Consider the following 16,074-nt stretch of genomic DNA (forward strand, 5'->3'; position numbering starts at 1 on the left):
ACTGTGATTTTGTCTCTTTGAGACTTACTCTGTTTCTCCTTTCCTACTGGCTAGCTCAGTACTTACGTTGCAAGCTGGCATCAGTTTTCCTGTTACCAGAATAGTCTGTTAGAAGGTCTAAGGCTGTATTCTGGGTGTGTAGTGTAAAATCTATTATCTACCTGCTTTTATAACATGATATTTTACTGTCAGTGTGCCACTTCAGCAAATGGAAAATAAGCTGGAATTTGCACTCCTGGGATATCCTGATAGAAGTGATATCATGCCTGCTGCCTGCAGCCATCGAGTGTAGTCAAGCTATGGCCTCTCTCTGCCCTGCTGCATGCTTTTCTCTATGCCTAGCTAACAGGGGGCTGCTATCAAGGGGATGCAGAAATCGTTCTGGGGGAGTCCATTTGTTCCTTTCTTTAAAGAAAGTTACTGTATTCAAAACATGAGTGGGATGTAATCTACCTGTTTGTTGTAAGTCTGTTAAACATAACGTTTATTAAGGTCTTTTGAGTAGTGATTACTGTCTTTGTGATAGAAAAATCAGGACATAAATTGTTTTTCTCTTCAGAGTCTGATGGAATGATTTTATTTCTCTGTGGTTTTTTTGGCTAGTCTAATATTTATTTATTCTTCCCATCAGGATTATAGAGTCAATATCTTTCTAAGACAGAAATGGAATGATCCCAGACTCAAACTGCCCAATGACTGGAGAGGTTCAGATACACTGACAGTGGACCCAACTATGTTTAAGTGTCTTTGGAAGCCAGACTTATTCTTTGCAAATGAAAAAAATGCTAACTTCCATGATGTCACACAGGAAAATATCCTTCTTTTTATATTTCGGGATGGGGATGTCCTGGTCAGCATGAGGTATTTTATTTACATATTTCTACTATTGTTTTAAAAGTACTTTATATGAAATATATATGCTGTATTGATAGCCTTAGTATGGTAATACAGCTTATTACTAATACTTACATTTATATGACAGTTTGTAAACAATACTACAATAAATTAAATATGTGTAAAGAAGTTAGGTGAAGGTGTTTTAAAGGTGTCTCGAGTTATCTAAACAGTTGAATGACAAAATGTGTGTGAGAGGAAGCTCTTGTCTGTGCAAACAGTTGAGATTTAGGGAACTGAATGCTGGAATATACAGCTAGTGCTCACATTGGGGAAAGTAAACAGTAGTCTCACAAAAAAATCTCTTCTGGATTCTGTGCTTTTCAACATAAATCGTCTGGAAAACTGAATTTGTGAGTGCTTTTGATGATGCCAAAATATGCAGAATAGTAGGGATAGGAGACAACAGTGAGAATCACAAATTAATCTAATGACTAGGCAACAAAGTATGAGATGAAATTCAACGTAAATAACTGAAAATGATGCATAAGGGAAAAAGCATTTTAACTTCACATAAAAACTGATTGATTTTGAGGTGGTTATTGCCAGCGAAGAAAATTGTCTTTGACTAGCAATGGCTAGTTCTCTGAAAATGTCTAGACATTCTCTGAGAATGTTATGCCACTGCATAAATGCATAGGATACATACATCTTGAATACCAAGTGTAGTTCTAGTCTTCCCACTGCAAGAAGGGAGGCAAGGATGGTAAAAGCTGTGGAACAGCTGAGCAACGCAGAACTTTTCACACTGGAAAAAACAAGGTAATTATGGTGGTGGCATAGAAGTCTAAATCACAAATGACACTGAGAGAGTGGATGGACATTGATTTTTTTTGCTTTCTTTTCCAGTAAAAATAACTATGAGACAGGATAGATAAACAGAAATTATTAGAATGTGTGCAGCTTAGCTATGGCATTCCTTGCCACAAGATGCTGTGCATGATGCAAGTTTACATGGTGTCCTGGTTTTACCCCAGCTGGCAGCTAAGTACCACATAGCTACTTGCTCACTTCTCCCTCCACCCTGGCCCTCATGGGGTCAGGAGAATCAGGAAAAAAAGCCCATAAAACTTGCAGGTTGAGCACAGTTTAATAATCGAAGCAAAATAAAACAATAATACTAGTAATAATGCTAATACTGATTGTAATAAAAATGAGAGGGAAGGAGAGACACATAAAACCCAAGAGAAGTAAGTGATGCACAGTACAGTTGCTCACCACCTGCTGACTGATGCTCATCCCATCCCTGCTGCCTTCCATCTTTTTGTGTATCTGCTCACTGGCAGAGTGTGGGAAAGTGAAAAGTCCTTGATCTAGGGTAAGCACTGGTGACCAACAGCCAAAACATCAGTGTGTTAGCTGCATTATTCTCATACTGAATCCAAAACACAGCACTGTGCGAGGTACTAGGAAGAAAATTAACCCTGTCCCAGCCAAAAGCAGGACACACACTTTCCAGAAAGCAACTGGAAGCAAAACAACTTGGAGAGGAAAAAAATCTGTTGAGGTCCCATAAATACTGAAGCATTGCTTCTGGTTATGGTAGTCCTTGAGCTGCTGCTTTTGGGATGCAGCTGGATATATGGCAAAATAAAATTTCCAGATTGCTGTAGTGTCATATTCTTCTCAGGAGTCTGCCATTTGCCACTGCTGGAGACAGGATGTTCAGTATGGACATTTGGTTTGATTATTCTGTGTGTATTTTGTCTTGTATCAGTAGTTCTCTAATTTGTGTTGAAAACTCTATAAAATTTTATTCTCTTACTTTATACTAGCAATATCTCCATTTCAAACTGCTAATTTTAACTGTAAATTTTGTTTCTGCTATTTTAGAAGATGAAAATCAAATGCCTGTGATTATTTTTTTTTTATGCCCAGCTACTGCTTACGTGGCAGCTCACACTGTTTTTAAATACTATTTCTGTATTTTCAGATTGTCTATTACTCTGTCATGCCCTTTGGACTTGACCTTGTTTCCTATGGATACACAGCGCTGCAAGATGCAATTGGAAAGCTGTATGTAAATCATTCTTGGCATAAAAACAATGCTCTTTTAGGCATGCATGAGAATCAAACAAAAATTATCAATTCTGTATTGTTCATGTCAACATTTCTAATGAATCTTGAAATTAATATGCCATGGTTCCTACCAGTCAAATATGTTTCTTGCAGTTATGGCACTGTGCACTCTTGTTTTTAGCTTTTTCTATCAAGCATAATGACAACTGAGGAGTTTTATAAAAACATTTACCAATAAACTTAGTCAAATGGAAACACGTATCATTTGGAAAAAAGAATCCATGATTTCCCCAGGGAGTTTTAACTTCCACAACCTGTGCTGCTTTGTAGGTTGTTAGGGTCCAATTTATCCCCTTGCACTGATGATGCATGGATGATGCATTGAGTTTGAAAGTCCTTTGATATGGTACCGAAGGAAAAGTATTAGATGCCAGAACAGAGAGCATTTAGTATGAAACCTTTTGAAAGTGGTTTCAAGATGTGGATGTAGTCAGGCACCTGTTCTTTACCAATCTTGCCCTAGTCTGTAGGTGAATTAGTCTTATGAAGGGGCAGACAAGTTTCATCTCTGAAGGGTTTCATGCCATGCTGGAAGTTGCAGACACAAATGTTTCTGAAACGCATCTTCCTTCCTGTGTCCCCAGTACACAGGTGTCTACTCAACTACAGCCTTTTCCCAATGCTTAGATCCCTGGTGATCCCACTTCCATGGTAATTCTGTTTTCCTCAGCAAGGACAAGTGTGAAGGAAAGTGGCTTGCTCCATCCTGTTCCTGCTGTAACACAAAAACTTTGTTCAGCTCTTACTCCATCAGGTCTTGTGGGGAAGGTGAGGTTAGGGAGAGGAAGTCAAAAGTGAAGAAAGAGCAAGGTTAATCAAAGCTGGGCAGGTTATCCCAGTGGGGACAAGGGTAATAATACTAATAATATCAAAGTTTTACAATATAGTTTTTCATTGCCAGAATCTTTAGATCTAAATATTTTTCTATCTTTGGAATTGTAGTATGTCCATAGTAGTTTTGCTTATCACTACTGTGTATATACATTAGCTGAAGTAAACTCTTATGGTAAACCCAAATCAGTTTGGGGTTAAATTGAAATTAGTAATTTTAGTGGAAGTTTTCTCAACTTTCTCAGTCCAAGTTGCTTCATAGGCATTTCAAGGTGTAGTTATTCAATGATGAATTAACTACTCATTAAAAAATTCATGTTAAGTTGATATATTCAAATTCAGGAGGAATTTGCTTTTTTAGAAAGACAGTATGCCCTTCTTCTGCCTTTTAATTCAGCTGTCAAAAGTAGGAATGGTACCCATGAACTCAGTTCTTTCCATGTTATCAATTGCAGTTTTATTCTACTTAGGCTGTTTTCAAAACAATATTTTGTATCTACTTGCTAGATTTCAAACTGAAAAAAGGTCACCAGCTTTCACTAAACTGTTCTCATATCTACAGTTATGATCCCCAGTTCAACACATTCTCTATAGACAAAATTTTCACTTCCAGTATTTTTATCATAAGGGATCTTGGCAATTTTGTGATATGCTCTGTGTTGGAAGGGGGTGAGACTGATTTTATGAATGAAACATTAAAACAACTATGTTTTTTTTAACATTATCTTCCATCATGGAGCTTTGAGACATTGTGATTTTTATTAAATTGTTGTGAATCATAGAGACATTGCCTTTTGAACAGTTTCACTTTTTTAATCACAGCTGTTTTTCAAAGATTGAAAAATATAATCTAATGCCTCCAGAAAAAGAGTGGTTCTTTACATATTTTTCCAAGGCTTTGAACTGCAAAATGCTGCATTACAACTCCATATTTTTTGTTTTCTCATCTCTGTTCCCATCTACCACACATTATCTCTGTTTGAATTGAGTTAATCTTTAATAAATGGAAGGAAGCAGAAAAATGGCATGTAAAATCAAGAATCTGATTATGCATATTTAATATTGTTTTATGCTTGAATATTGTGAGTGTAACTTTCACTGCCTGTCACTTGGTGGTTGTGGAGTATATATTATGACTTAGATGCTCAGAGATATGCTGAAGTCTGTCCATGCTCAGGAGGTCACAAAGGCACTGAACTGGTATCAGCAGGACTACACATCTGCTCAAACTCCTGATCAAGTATTTCTTCAATGATAATGTGTTCATGAATCAGGGCTTTTAGTCTGAACAACTAGGCAGAGAGGTGGTTTTACACAAAATCCAAATTCGTCACAGTAATTGAGTTGTTAAATTCTTTTCACAGAATCACAGAATGGGTCAGGTTGGAAGGGACCACAGTGGGTCATCCGGTCCCATCTCCCTGCTCAAGCAGAGTCATCTAGAGCACATGGCAGGTTTGCAGCCAGAGGGCTCTTGAATATCTCCAGTGAGGGAGAATCCACAGCCTCTCTGGGCAACCTGTTCGAGTGTGCAGTGACTAGCAAAGTAAAGAAGTTCTTCCTTCATATTCAGCTGGAACTTCCTGTGCATCAGTTTCTGCCTGTTTCCTCTTGCCTTATTGGTTTGCACCACTGAGAAGAGCCTGGCTCCATCCTCTTGGCACTGCCCCTTTCCGATACTTATATACATTAATGAGGTCCTCTCTCAGTTGTCTGAACAGGCCCAACTCCCTCAGCCATTCCTCATAACAGAGATGCTCCAGTCCCTTGATCATCTTTGTTGTCCTCAACTGGGCCCACTTCAGGAGCTCCTTGTCCCTCTGGTACTGAGGAGCTCAGAACTGGACACAGTACTGCAGTCATGGCCTCACAAGGGCTGAGTAAAGGGGCAGGATCACCTCCCTTGGCCTTCTGGCACTGCTCTTCCTAATGGACTCCAGGATTCCATTGGCCTTCTTAGCCACAGGGGCACACTGTTAACTCATGGTCAGCTTGTTGTCTGCCAGGACCCCCAGGTCCTTCTCTGCAGAGCTACTATCCAGCAGGTCAGTGCCCAAAGTGTACTGATGCTTAGGGTTATTCCTCGCCAGGTGCAGGACCTGCACTTGCCCTTGTTGAAGTACAGATGGTTCTTTGGTGCCCATTTCTCTGACCTGTTGAGGTCACTCTGAAGGGCTGCACAGCACTCCGGGTGGTTGACCACTCCTCCCAGTTTTGTATCATTAGTGAACTTGCTGAGAAGGCACTCTGTCCCCTCATGCAAGTCACTGATGAACAGGTTAAACAATACTGGGCCAAGTATAGAACCCTGGGGGATACCACTAGTGACAGGTCTCCAGCTGAACTGTGCCACCGATCACGATTCTCTGGGATCGGCTGCTCAGGCAGTTGTCAATCCACCTCTCTGTCCCCTTGTGCAACCCACACTTCTTGACTATAAGAATGTTGTGAGACAGTGTAGTAAGCCTTGGTGGAGTCAAGGTAGACAATATTCACTGCTCTCCCATTGTCCATCCAGGCAGTTGTTTAATCATAGAAGGCAATCAGGCAGTCAGTGTAATACTGCTGATAATGTAATGTTCCACCCACTGAGTCCTAATTTAGGCCTGCACAAAAATTCACTTGTGAATTACTTGATTTTTTTTTATTTATTTATGTGAACATGCAATAGAAATAGAAAGAAATATGATAGATATGTGCTAGATTTTTTTGCAGAGTTTACTCTGTTTGTGATGGTTCTTTAAACAATTATTATTATTTTGTTCTTGTAGTTGGTTACACAACTGATGACTTACGGTTTATCTGGCAGTCTGGAGATCCTGTACAGCTAGAGAAAATTGCTCTGCCTCAGTTTGATATTAAAAAGGAGGATATCGAATATGGTAACTGTACCAAGTATTACAAAGGCACAGGTAGGTAATAAAAGTGATTTCCATGGAAAAAACTTTAAGCTTCCTTGAATTACTGTTTGTAGTTAATGATTAATATTCCTGTCCATGTCTTATGTTTCATGGGATAAACCAGATTACTTTTAACTAATAAGTAGTTCATATCATAGTAACCTTCATATGTGATTACTGCAAAATAATTCAAATATAGAAACATCTAAGTTGATGAGATAGACTGTTTCTTGGTTTGCTTGCATGTCTTGTGATCTTACTATCCCCATTTTGTTTCTAACTTTTCTGAAAGGATGTTCATGCAGAATCATGCCACTTGCAGCAAAGTGGATAAACTTTGATTTTCTGGTTCCACTTTTGCTCCATTAGAGGATAGCATTAAAATCTAACTTCAAATGCTTCACCCTGCAGGTTTTTGCTTTCTCTAAGTGTTCTGGAAAGTCTGTCTTTATCGAAGGCTGCTTACAATCCTCAGCCTTGTATTTATTTAATCCTGTGATTATTTTCTGTGAGTGGGCACAAATTTTATCCAGTGGTTTCTGTACTCTGCTTTTAATGCTTTATCTTTTCTACCTTATTTGATTCCTGCCTATAATTGTATCCATACATTGTACTCACATACTGTGGCAACCACAAGACTTTCTGCAAGAACAGAAGTCAGCAGGTGTATTTTAGTTAGTACTCTCACATCATATTAATAAATCTCCCATTAAAACTCAACAAGAAGGTCTGTGGTGCTGCAGCTTCTGTGGACCCTCTGCAAGTTTCTCATTGACTGTCCAGCTGAAGTGGAGGGTCTGTTACTTGCAGTTGCTCCTGAGCTAGGTTCCAAGTCTGAAGAGATCTCAAGTAACCTTAGTAGATCTCAGAGTTAAAGAATTTAACTTAAAAAGATAAAGAAAATTGAAGTGGGATTTCTTTTTTTAACTGCAAAATGAGTGAGCTTTTTGCCTAACTACATAATTCAGCATCTCAGGTGATTTACCATTTGTAAATAATGTGAAATTTGCTGCCCTCAGGAAAATTCTGCATTTGTGAAAGCACATCTGACAGCTGGCAGTGATTGCATTCAAGTCTAAGTTCGGATATGGCAGAAAATTACTTAGCAGTGAGAAAAATGTTTGTTCTTAATTAAACAACGATTTTTCTGAAAACATATAGGCTATAAAGTAGTGAAATATTAAAGGAATGGTTCTTGCATTTCCCAAATAAAATTCATACAAATGGGAAAATTGTAAAACTTATATTCTATTGGAGGGAAAAAAGAAATGCTCAAGATTGCTGTCTCATTATCGTAGTTATGATGATCATTTTGATTTTTGGCCTAAATCCGAAATTAAACATTTAAAAAGCCTTTAGATATTTTAGGTATCTTAGGAACCTTAAAGGAAAATCTAAGAATTTCACAAGGAAAATCAGTGGTGTTTTCTCAAGTTTCATCAGTGTGTGACCACAAGTTAAAATGGCACTGCGCAAAGTGCTCAGTGAAATGGTCACATTTGGTTGTGTGTATGTGATCTGAACATTAAATAAAGAGCATGAAAGAACCATCAGAGTGAAAAAAAATTTCAAAAGTTTTCACAATTCTTTTATTGCAAATCCTTTCTGTTAAGAACATCCATTTAATCATGTAATCAAAACTGGAATTGATACTTCATTAATGGGAATGGAATATTTTAGTACTGAAGTAGTTTTTTAAAGGATGTTTTCAGTACTCCATTTTTTAGTTAATGTAAGGCCTTAGGCTGAAGGTATTTTTACAAAGCAGATTTTACACACAGAGTTAAAGTTATTTCTGCTAAGGATTTTGTCAGGGAATCAAAAAACAGTGTTGCATGAGGAAGCAAATTTTCACAATTACGGATTACGTTAGAGATTCCTGCCAATTGCAAAGAACTTAATCTTTAGTGCCTATTTTTGTCAACTGATGTTTTATCATACCTACCTAAGTTGAAAGAGAGTCAGCAAATTTGGCATGACTTTGTGGCAATAAATTGAATATTTATATTTGCAAATTGCCTGTTATTTGTTCATCAGTTGTATGACAGAACCAAATAGGTCCTTGCGAGCTGAATTGTGAGGGCAATAGATACTATTTTCTGTCTGATGAAAGATTATTCAAATGGAGACATACAGAATGCATTTCCTACATTACACAAGCAAATAATGATTTTGAAGGTCATCCCTGATTTGAAAATAAAACATAAAAGTATTTGGAAACTATTCAGAAATTATAGCCTGAAAACATTTCAGCCAACAGATCACTAAAGATGATAGAATGAACTCTAAGATACAGTATAGTGTCTTCTACACAAGAAAGCTTTTCCTTAATGTTTTATTGTTTTGGTGTTTTGGCATTTGTATGCCCAAACAGCACTTTTACAATGACAGCATTGTACAGCACGAAATTGATAAAATGTGGACAATAGAGAACTTTTTGACACATTCTGTCTTCTAAATCAGCCTTGCACCAACTGGACAGACCAATCTGAATTTTGAAGTCATTGTAATTTAACGTAGGAATGCTTTTTCCTTGTGACAGAATAGTTTTTGAAGTTGTTTTTTTTTTTACAATGCTGTTTTGTTACTATTAACATGAAAATGCCAATTCTGCTAATTGAGTGAAAACATGAACAGATTTTTTTTTCTGGTTATCAAACTTCTTGATCCATTTGTTATCTCCAGCAAAACCTTTTGTATCTGCAGCTTTATTTTTTGTTGAATTAATTTTAAATAGATATCTTCTGAAATGTTTTTGTGCTCTAGATCTTCATGTTAGATAATTTCATGCAGTATTCCTTGTTTTCAAAATTTACAATTTTTCTTGTGTCTTTTAAAAAACATCTGTACTGATTTTAGTAGTCATTTTTACCAGCTTTCCATACTGGGAGAGTCTCTGATTAGTGCCACATTCATATCACCTCTTTCCATTCTAAACTTTCTAGACTAATATTTCGTAATTCCATCTTTTGCACAAATTAATGCTACGTAGGATTTTCAGATGAGCATAAGCTAGCAGGACTGCTAGACTCCATTGGTTTTGTCTGGACTGCATCTTGAAGCCAGCATCAAGATGAGAGTCACTTTAGCTGCCTGCTAGTGATGTGCCTAAAGATGCCTAAGAGAGCACAGAGAGTACCACAGCCTGGCCACACTGGGTGGCTATGTAGATCTGTGTTTTAAATTTTTACTTTTTTAAAATTAGGCTCTTTGCCTTTATAAAGAAAATCAAGCCATTGAACTTTTGCTCTAAAATAGAAAAAGTCCTGGAAGATACAGATCAGAGGTTCACATGCAAAGCACATTAAGCATTAATGCATTTATTTCTTTAAAGGTTATTACACTTGTGTAGAAGTAATCTTCACTTTAAGAAGACAAGTTGGATTTTACATGATGGGTGTTTATGCTCCTACACTGCTAATTGTTGTTCTATCCTGGCTGTCATTTTGGATCAATCCTGATGCAAGTGCTGCAAGAGTCCCACTGGGTAACCTGTGTTTTCACGTACTGTCACAATCCACTTTAGCACCATTGAACCATTCTCAGTTGCTTTGACAACATGACACTGGACCCTGAAAGCAACTTCACTTCCATTGTCCACTCATCATTTGCACTGAAACCTCCTCATTCCTAGTTCTGTAAGATCCACCTCCACATCGAGTCTTCGCCTGATAATAGTTCCAGCATTTGTATGGTAAGAACACTGTCTCTGCTCCTCTCAACCTGGGCAAATCTGATCCTATCTGTGTATGGGTGATGCTGCAGACACTTTGGCAATATGCAGTTTATAGGAATTTGAACATTTGAATAACCAGTAGGAAAGCAGGATGTTAAGTAAGGCTCTAAATAGCTAGCTATTGGAGCAGTTTTTCTGAAGATTAGTAGAAACGAGTGGTGCCTGGAAAAGAATTAGCATTCTTGTTACGTGATGGGCTTTATTTCATTAGAAACTCAGTTCATGAGAGCACTTCAAGCTCATACAGTCATGCTGCTCAGCACAGCACAATAGGCAGGCCCTTCATTTATTATGAAATAGTAGGACACAGAGTTACTAAAAACAATATTATCTTGACTAATTGGATTGTACACAGGACTCCAGCTCTGGGGTGGCCAAACCTGCTGACCCAAGAGCTCAGTGAAACGCAAAGCCAGGCTCTTGCATCCTGACACTTTTATCTGGATTCCCTTCCCCATACTCTGGCCTCCCCTTTTCTCTGGCACTCCCACCTCCCCAAGTCCATACTTTGCAAATTGTTGCCATGTCCCAGGAGATTTAGTGCACCTGTTTTCAAGACCCCAGTGGTGCAGTTGCAGAATCCCCTAGCCACCTTCCTTCCCCAGAAACCTCTTAGGTCTGACTGGAGCCCCTGGAGTCAGGACCTGCCACATCCCTTTACCAGTCTGTGAGCTGCAGAGTCTTGAGCAGTGGGTAACTGAAATCTCTGTGTTAAGAGCCAGCTGGAGCAGGAAGCGTGTGGAGCTTTTTTAGGTGGAAAAACATCCACATAGCCCCTGGCCTGAGCTCCATTGCTTTTGTCTCAGGTAATCTGCCATGCCTCTTCTTCTTCCAGTGTTATAAGAGACAGAGCTGCAAAACCACTGCAGTATAAGAAGGGTATTAAGGTCCTTGAATGTGTTCAGAGGAGAACAGCAAACCTGGTGATAGGGCTGGAAGGCATGTGCTATGTGGAGTGATTGGGGACTCTGGGCTTGCCTCATTTGGAGAAAAGGAGTCCAAGAGGCAACCTCATTGCTCTCTATAGCTTCCTGAGGAGGTGCTGAGCTCTTCGTGGTATCTAGTGGTAGGATGTGTGGGAATGGTTCAGAGCTGCACTAGGGGAGGTTCAGACTGGACTTTGGGAAGCATTTCTTTACTGAGAACACCTGTCAGTGTTTGAGGCCTTTGGACAATGCCCTTAACATGCTTTAGCTTTTGGTCAGCCCCTGAATTGGTCAGGCAGTTGGACTAGATGATCTCTAAATGTCCTGTCAAGTGGAAATAGTCTGTTCTATTCAAAAATCTGGAGAACCATGACTTGGTTTGTGAGATGCAGTTGGCTACCTAGCTGTAAATGTAACAAACCCACGTTACATTTAGTGTTTTTATTTCTAGGGCTCTGTTTCAGAATACAAATAAGATTTTTTCTTTTGACCTTTAAAAATATTAATAGCTACTTGGGGAGGCGTCTCGATGTGTATTAGTTTCATGGCAAGTAACAAATATAATCTTTTACCTTGAAAAGTCGCAAGGATGCATTCTGTAATGAGAAACATAAGACATTTTAAGAGAAAAAGTGTGGGGAAAACGCCACATGCATTAAATTGAAAAGAATGAAACAGGAACTGGAAGTATTTTTCAAATAGTTAACTCAAATGTGATCAAAACTGAGTGTCTTGCCACTTTTATAATCCTGTGCTTCAAATAGCAAACCAGACAGACTTCTTAATTATATATTAGATTTATGAGAGGCATAGTGAGTGCTGATCTGTGTAACATGGATGTCTTTGTGACTAAATGTACATGATTATTTATTGTTTGTTTCATTCACTGTGTTTATTGACTCACCTTATGTATAAGCATTTCTGAAATAATGCATTTTCAAAGATACTGACCATTGACCTGGCTATGTGACTTTTCCTGAATCTCAGGGAAGCAAAATGCCCTAAATTTGACCATCCTTGAGCTGTCAGTATTTTAGTAATGAAGTCTGTAACACTGTCACTGGGGTAAGATTTATGTTTCTCCAGTTTTCAGAAGGCAACAAACTAACTCTTCTAGCTACTTCTCTGAAGATAGTTGACTTTGAAATCTAACAAGATTAATGTTTGTGTGTCAACTGAATGATATCTAGCGTCAAGAAAGTGTTACCAATGGCTAGATACAGATCTCATCAGATAAGAAGCTACTTCAGATTTACTTAGAAATATGTTAATGCAGTCTTGCCTAGCATTGTGGGCTACTGCTCCCCATGGCAAGGCATCTTGGAAATTTCCAGGTGATTTAGGAATGCAAGACACATTGCAAGTCAGTAAGCAGAACTATGTTTTTATAGACTGATTAATGTTCTGGGAAAAGGATTTACGTTTGTTTGAAGAAAAAGCTTGTATCCATGTTGGAACTAAATAAGTTGCAAGCCCTATTTATACCTGTTTGATTTCACCCAACTGAATCAGCTGGTAGTAGAGAAGTCCACGAAGGATTGGGATCTGAGCAGCTGTGTCTAAGCAACATAAAGACTGATATCACCGAATGCTTCTTTCTAGTTCGATGCTGGTGTTTTGTCTTCTAATGAGCCCAACACAGAACTCTGCAGTTCATTACAGGCGTAAAGCTGCCAGCATCTATTTAAAAAAGTTCTTTCCTTCCTTCACTGCTGTGTTATCCCCAAAGGGAGTAAGACTTTCCCTGGAGCTGTAGGGATCTGAGGGACGTCAGGCTTCTATGCACCTGCAGTGGCCTGGCAGTATGGAGCATTTGTCCAAGTGCAGCTGGGAGTGCAACAGGGTAACTAGAAGCTTGGAGGAGGGATCATTGGTGCATTGCCCACATAAAAAGGACAGCTAGGTCTGCAGCCAGACATGCCCCTCTCATCCCTCATCACTCTTGTCCTCAGATCAGTCTTAGTTCTAGTCATTTATTTTATAAGAATGTAACAACTCTAGGGTCTCAAAGGAAAGATGTAAAGATGTATGTTAAAACTGTTGCATGAAGGAGTGGCAAGATGATGTCTTTTACTTTATGAAATGTAATGAGAGAAGAGAATGTATTGGAAGTAGCAAATTGCAAGGAAAGCAAGACAGAATATTAGCTTTTTCAATAACATTAGTGAGATGAACCCAGACATTTTTAAACTAGTAATATAAACCAGAAAATACTATTTTTTACAACGCATAATAAACCTGTGGGATTCAATTCCAGGAGATAGTGCTGAGGCCAGTAAGTTTGATGGATTCAAAAAAAGGGAGATTTATTTCTCTGGCATGTGCTGAAGTGCTTTGCTGAACTTTAAGACATGTAACCTGAGGTCAGTTTTTAAAAATACTAGCTCTGTACAATCTTGCTTTAGACTGGGAGCTAATTAACCTTACTGATAAAACAAAATTTTGTCATCAAGAGGGATGCCATACTAGGGGCAAAAGTGCAGAGGTATTTTCTGGAAATGCCATCTTTCCCTTTGCTTTGCAAGTGTGGAGGAAGCAGCTCTAGGTCCCTTTTAGTGCTCCCTAAGAAGTAAAAGGGAAATTTTTGTTGTTTGTTTTTTCTTTAATAATCTTTCAATTTGTTCATGCTCCTCACTCACTTTTGAGCCTTGAGCTTTGGATTGTGTTAGGTTGACACTTAGTGCAGCTGCTACAAGAGGTGCAACTTGCAACTCTGATACTAGGGTCTCCAAGGCCATGCCAACTCTAGTCAGGCAGCAAATGGTTGCTTAATAGAATATTTCTATGCTTCTGTCTCACTTTATTGTTACCTTGAAAACCTAGAATGAACCTTTCATTTTAGGAATCCAGAAAAATGGAAATTAGCTCCAGGTCACTGTGACCTCAATTACTCTACCGAACAAATTAATGAGAGCTCCAGAAAAATCTTTTCAGCTAGTAGAATTTGTAATTCTGTAGAATTCAGTCCAAGATTGTAAGATCTAGTATTTTAAGGTCTTAAAAGTGGGTGTACAAGTGTTTTTGGCACCAGGCGTGATAATAATATTCACATATTTAGGTAGTCAATGCTTTTAAAGTCAGTAGAAAAAATAATACTATATACAAGATGTTGAGCCAGCCCATGTCCTTGGTGTCATGGTTTAACCCCAGGCAGCAGCCAAGAACCACGCAGCCATTCCATTCACCCCACTTCCCCCCGCCCCAACCCAGAGGAATGGGGAGGAGAAAATAAAATAAAATATGTAGGTTGAGATAAGAACAGTTTAATAATAACAGTATTCTCACTCTGAATCCAAACACAGCACTGTACCAGCTACCGAGAAGAAAAAAAATAATTAACTCCATCCCGGCTGAAACCAGCACCTTTGGTTAATCTGTTTTTTCAGGGTAAGGGTAGAGGCTGCTTTTCAGAAGTGTAGCATAGACATGCATGGTGCTTTATGCCAAACACTTTTAGAGAACCAGCATGCTGGGCATAGGCAAAGGCATCCTGTGCATGTGAAGAGGCAGTACAGCCTTATTTGTACTTGTTATTGCAGCTCCTTATGATCCATAATTAGTATTCACCCCCAGGCAGCAGGTGTTAGTAAGTGAAAAATTTTTTTACAAGAGAAGTATTGTATACTCACTTTCTAGCCTTATGGGAATTCTTGTACATGATTCTCAGATACAGTGGATGGAAAATAAGCCAGAGTGGACACTGAAGATTGTCTGTTCAGTATTTGCTGTATCATTCCACTCTGAGATAACACATCTGGCCATTCTGTGTTGTCCCCATGGACAAAAAAATCCAGCTTTGCACTGATATATTGATATTAGACATTTCTAAATAAAACATCATAATATTTTGTGGCTTAAAATCACATGACTATAAACAGTTCCTTACACTTCAGTGTTTTTGCAGCTAGTAAATTGCCCATTTGAGATTAATACCAAATAAAGTATATCAATCTTACTGAAATCCAGATGGGAACAGTAGCAAAAGAATGGATTATTTATGATCAACTAGAGTTGAATATTTTCATAGGCCAATACAGATACTTTCAATTTAAATAACATTTTCACATCCTCAGTTACTTAAAATAGATCTGAAGAAAATCATCTCTCTGTGAATGCCAAAATTTTTCAAGGTTTGGATAGCAGATGTGACCAATATAAGAAGCGTAATTGAGACTAACTGAGTATCTCTTTTTGGCCCACACTTTCTATAGTCATCAATTATAGTTCATTAAGCTGCCTACTCATAGGTAAAGATTTTTATCATTAGCATTCACAAAAACAAAATGGGACGTTCTGATCTTGGAGGTTGAACCAAGTATTCCCCCAATGGCTAAGAACAGCCATTTCTGAAGTTAGTCTTTTCCAAATGTAGCTGTTCATGCTACTGTTCTCTTTTCATAGGAGCCTGTGAGAAATCTTTCTTTGAGATCAGGCTTGTATTTTATCCCTTGTGAGGTGAGCCCTGTGTTGATGATGACATTTGAAAGCCTTGTTAGGAGAAATGCTTGTTGAAATCCACAATGTGTGACCTTTCAACAGCCTTTGCACATGTGAGGGTTTTTTCATGATAAGAACTTCCTGAAATGCCCTTTATCTAGAAAGCTTCCTCTAGATCCTGGAAGCTCAAATAGAGAGTGATTGTAAAATCTCAGTCACCTCGATGTTTTCATCTTCACAGTGAATCAGGAGCAGAGACTTTTTGATGTGT

At 38.4% G+C, this 16,074-nt stretch overlaps 1 protein-coding gene across 2 annotated transcripts in view; it reads left to right on the forward strand.

Annotated features, from left to right (window-relative positions):
• Positions 1-16,074, forward strand: part of GLRB (glycine receptor, beta) — a 48,420-nt gene that overhangs the window by 21,833 nt on the left and 10,513 nt on the right. Inside the window, exons 4-7 of one of the 2 annotated variants that reach the window (XM_009071707.1) lie at positions 632-861; positions 2,828-2,910; positions 6,576-6,716; positions 10,039-10,191. In XM_009071707.1, coding sequence (XP_009069955.1) covers positions 632-861; positions 2,828-2,910; positions 6,576-6,716; positions 10,039-10,191 — 607 coding nt within the window. The remainder of the gene's footprint in view (positions 1-631; positions 862-2,827; positions 2,911-6,575; positions 6,717-10,038; positions 10,192-16,074) is intronic. The other variant, XM_009071715.1, reaches the window with a different exon arrangement.

This window comes from Acanthisitta chloris, unplaced genomic scaffold (genome assembly GCF_000695815.1).
Source record: "Acanthisitta chloris isolate BGI_N310 unplaced genomic scaffold, ASM69581v1 scaffold10780, whole genome shotgun sequence".
NCBI lineage: Eukaryota > Metazoa > Chordata > Aves > Passeriformes > Acanthisittidae > Acanthisitta > Acanthisitta chloris.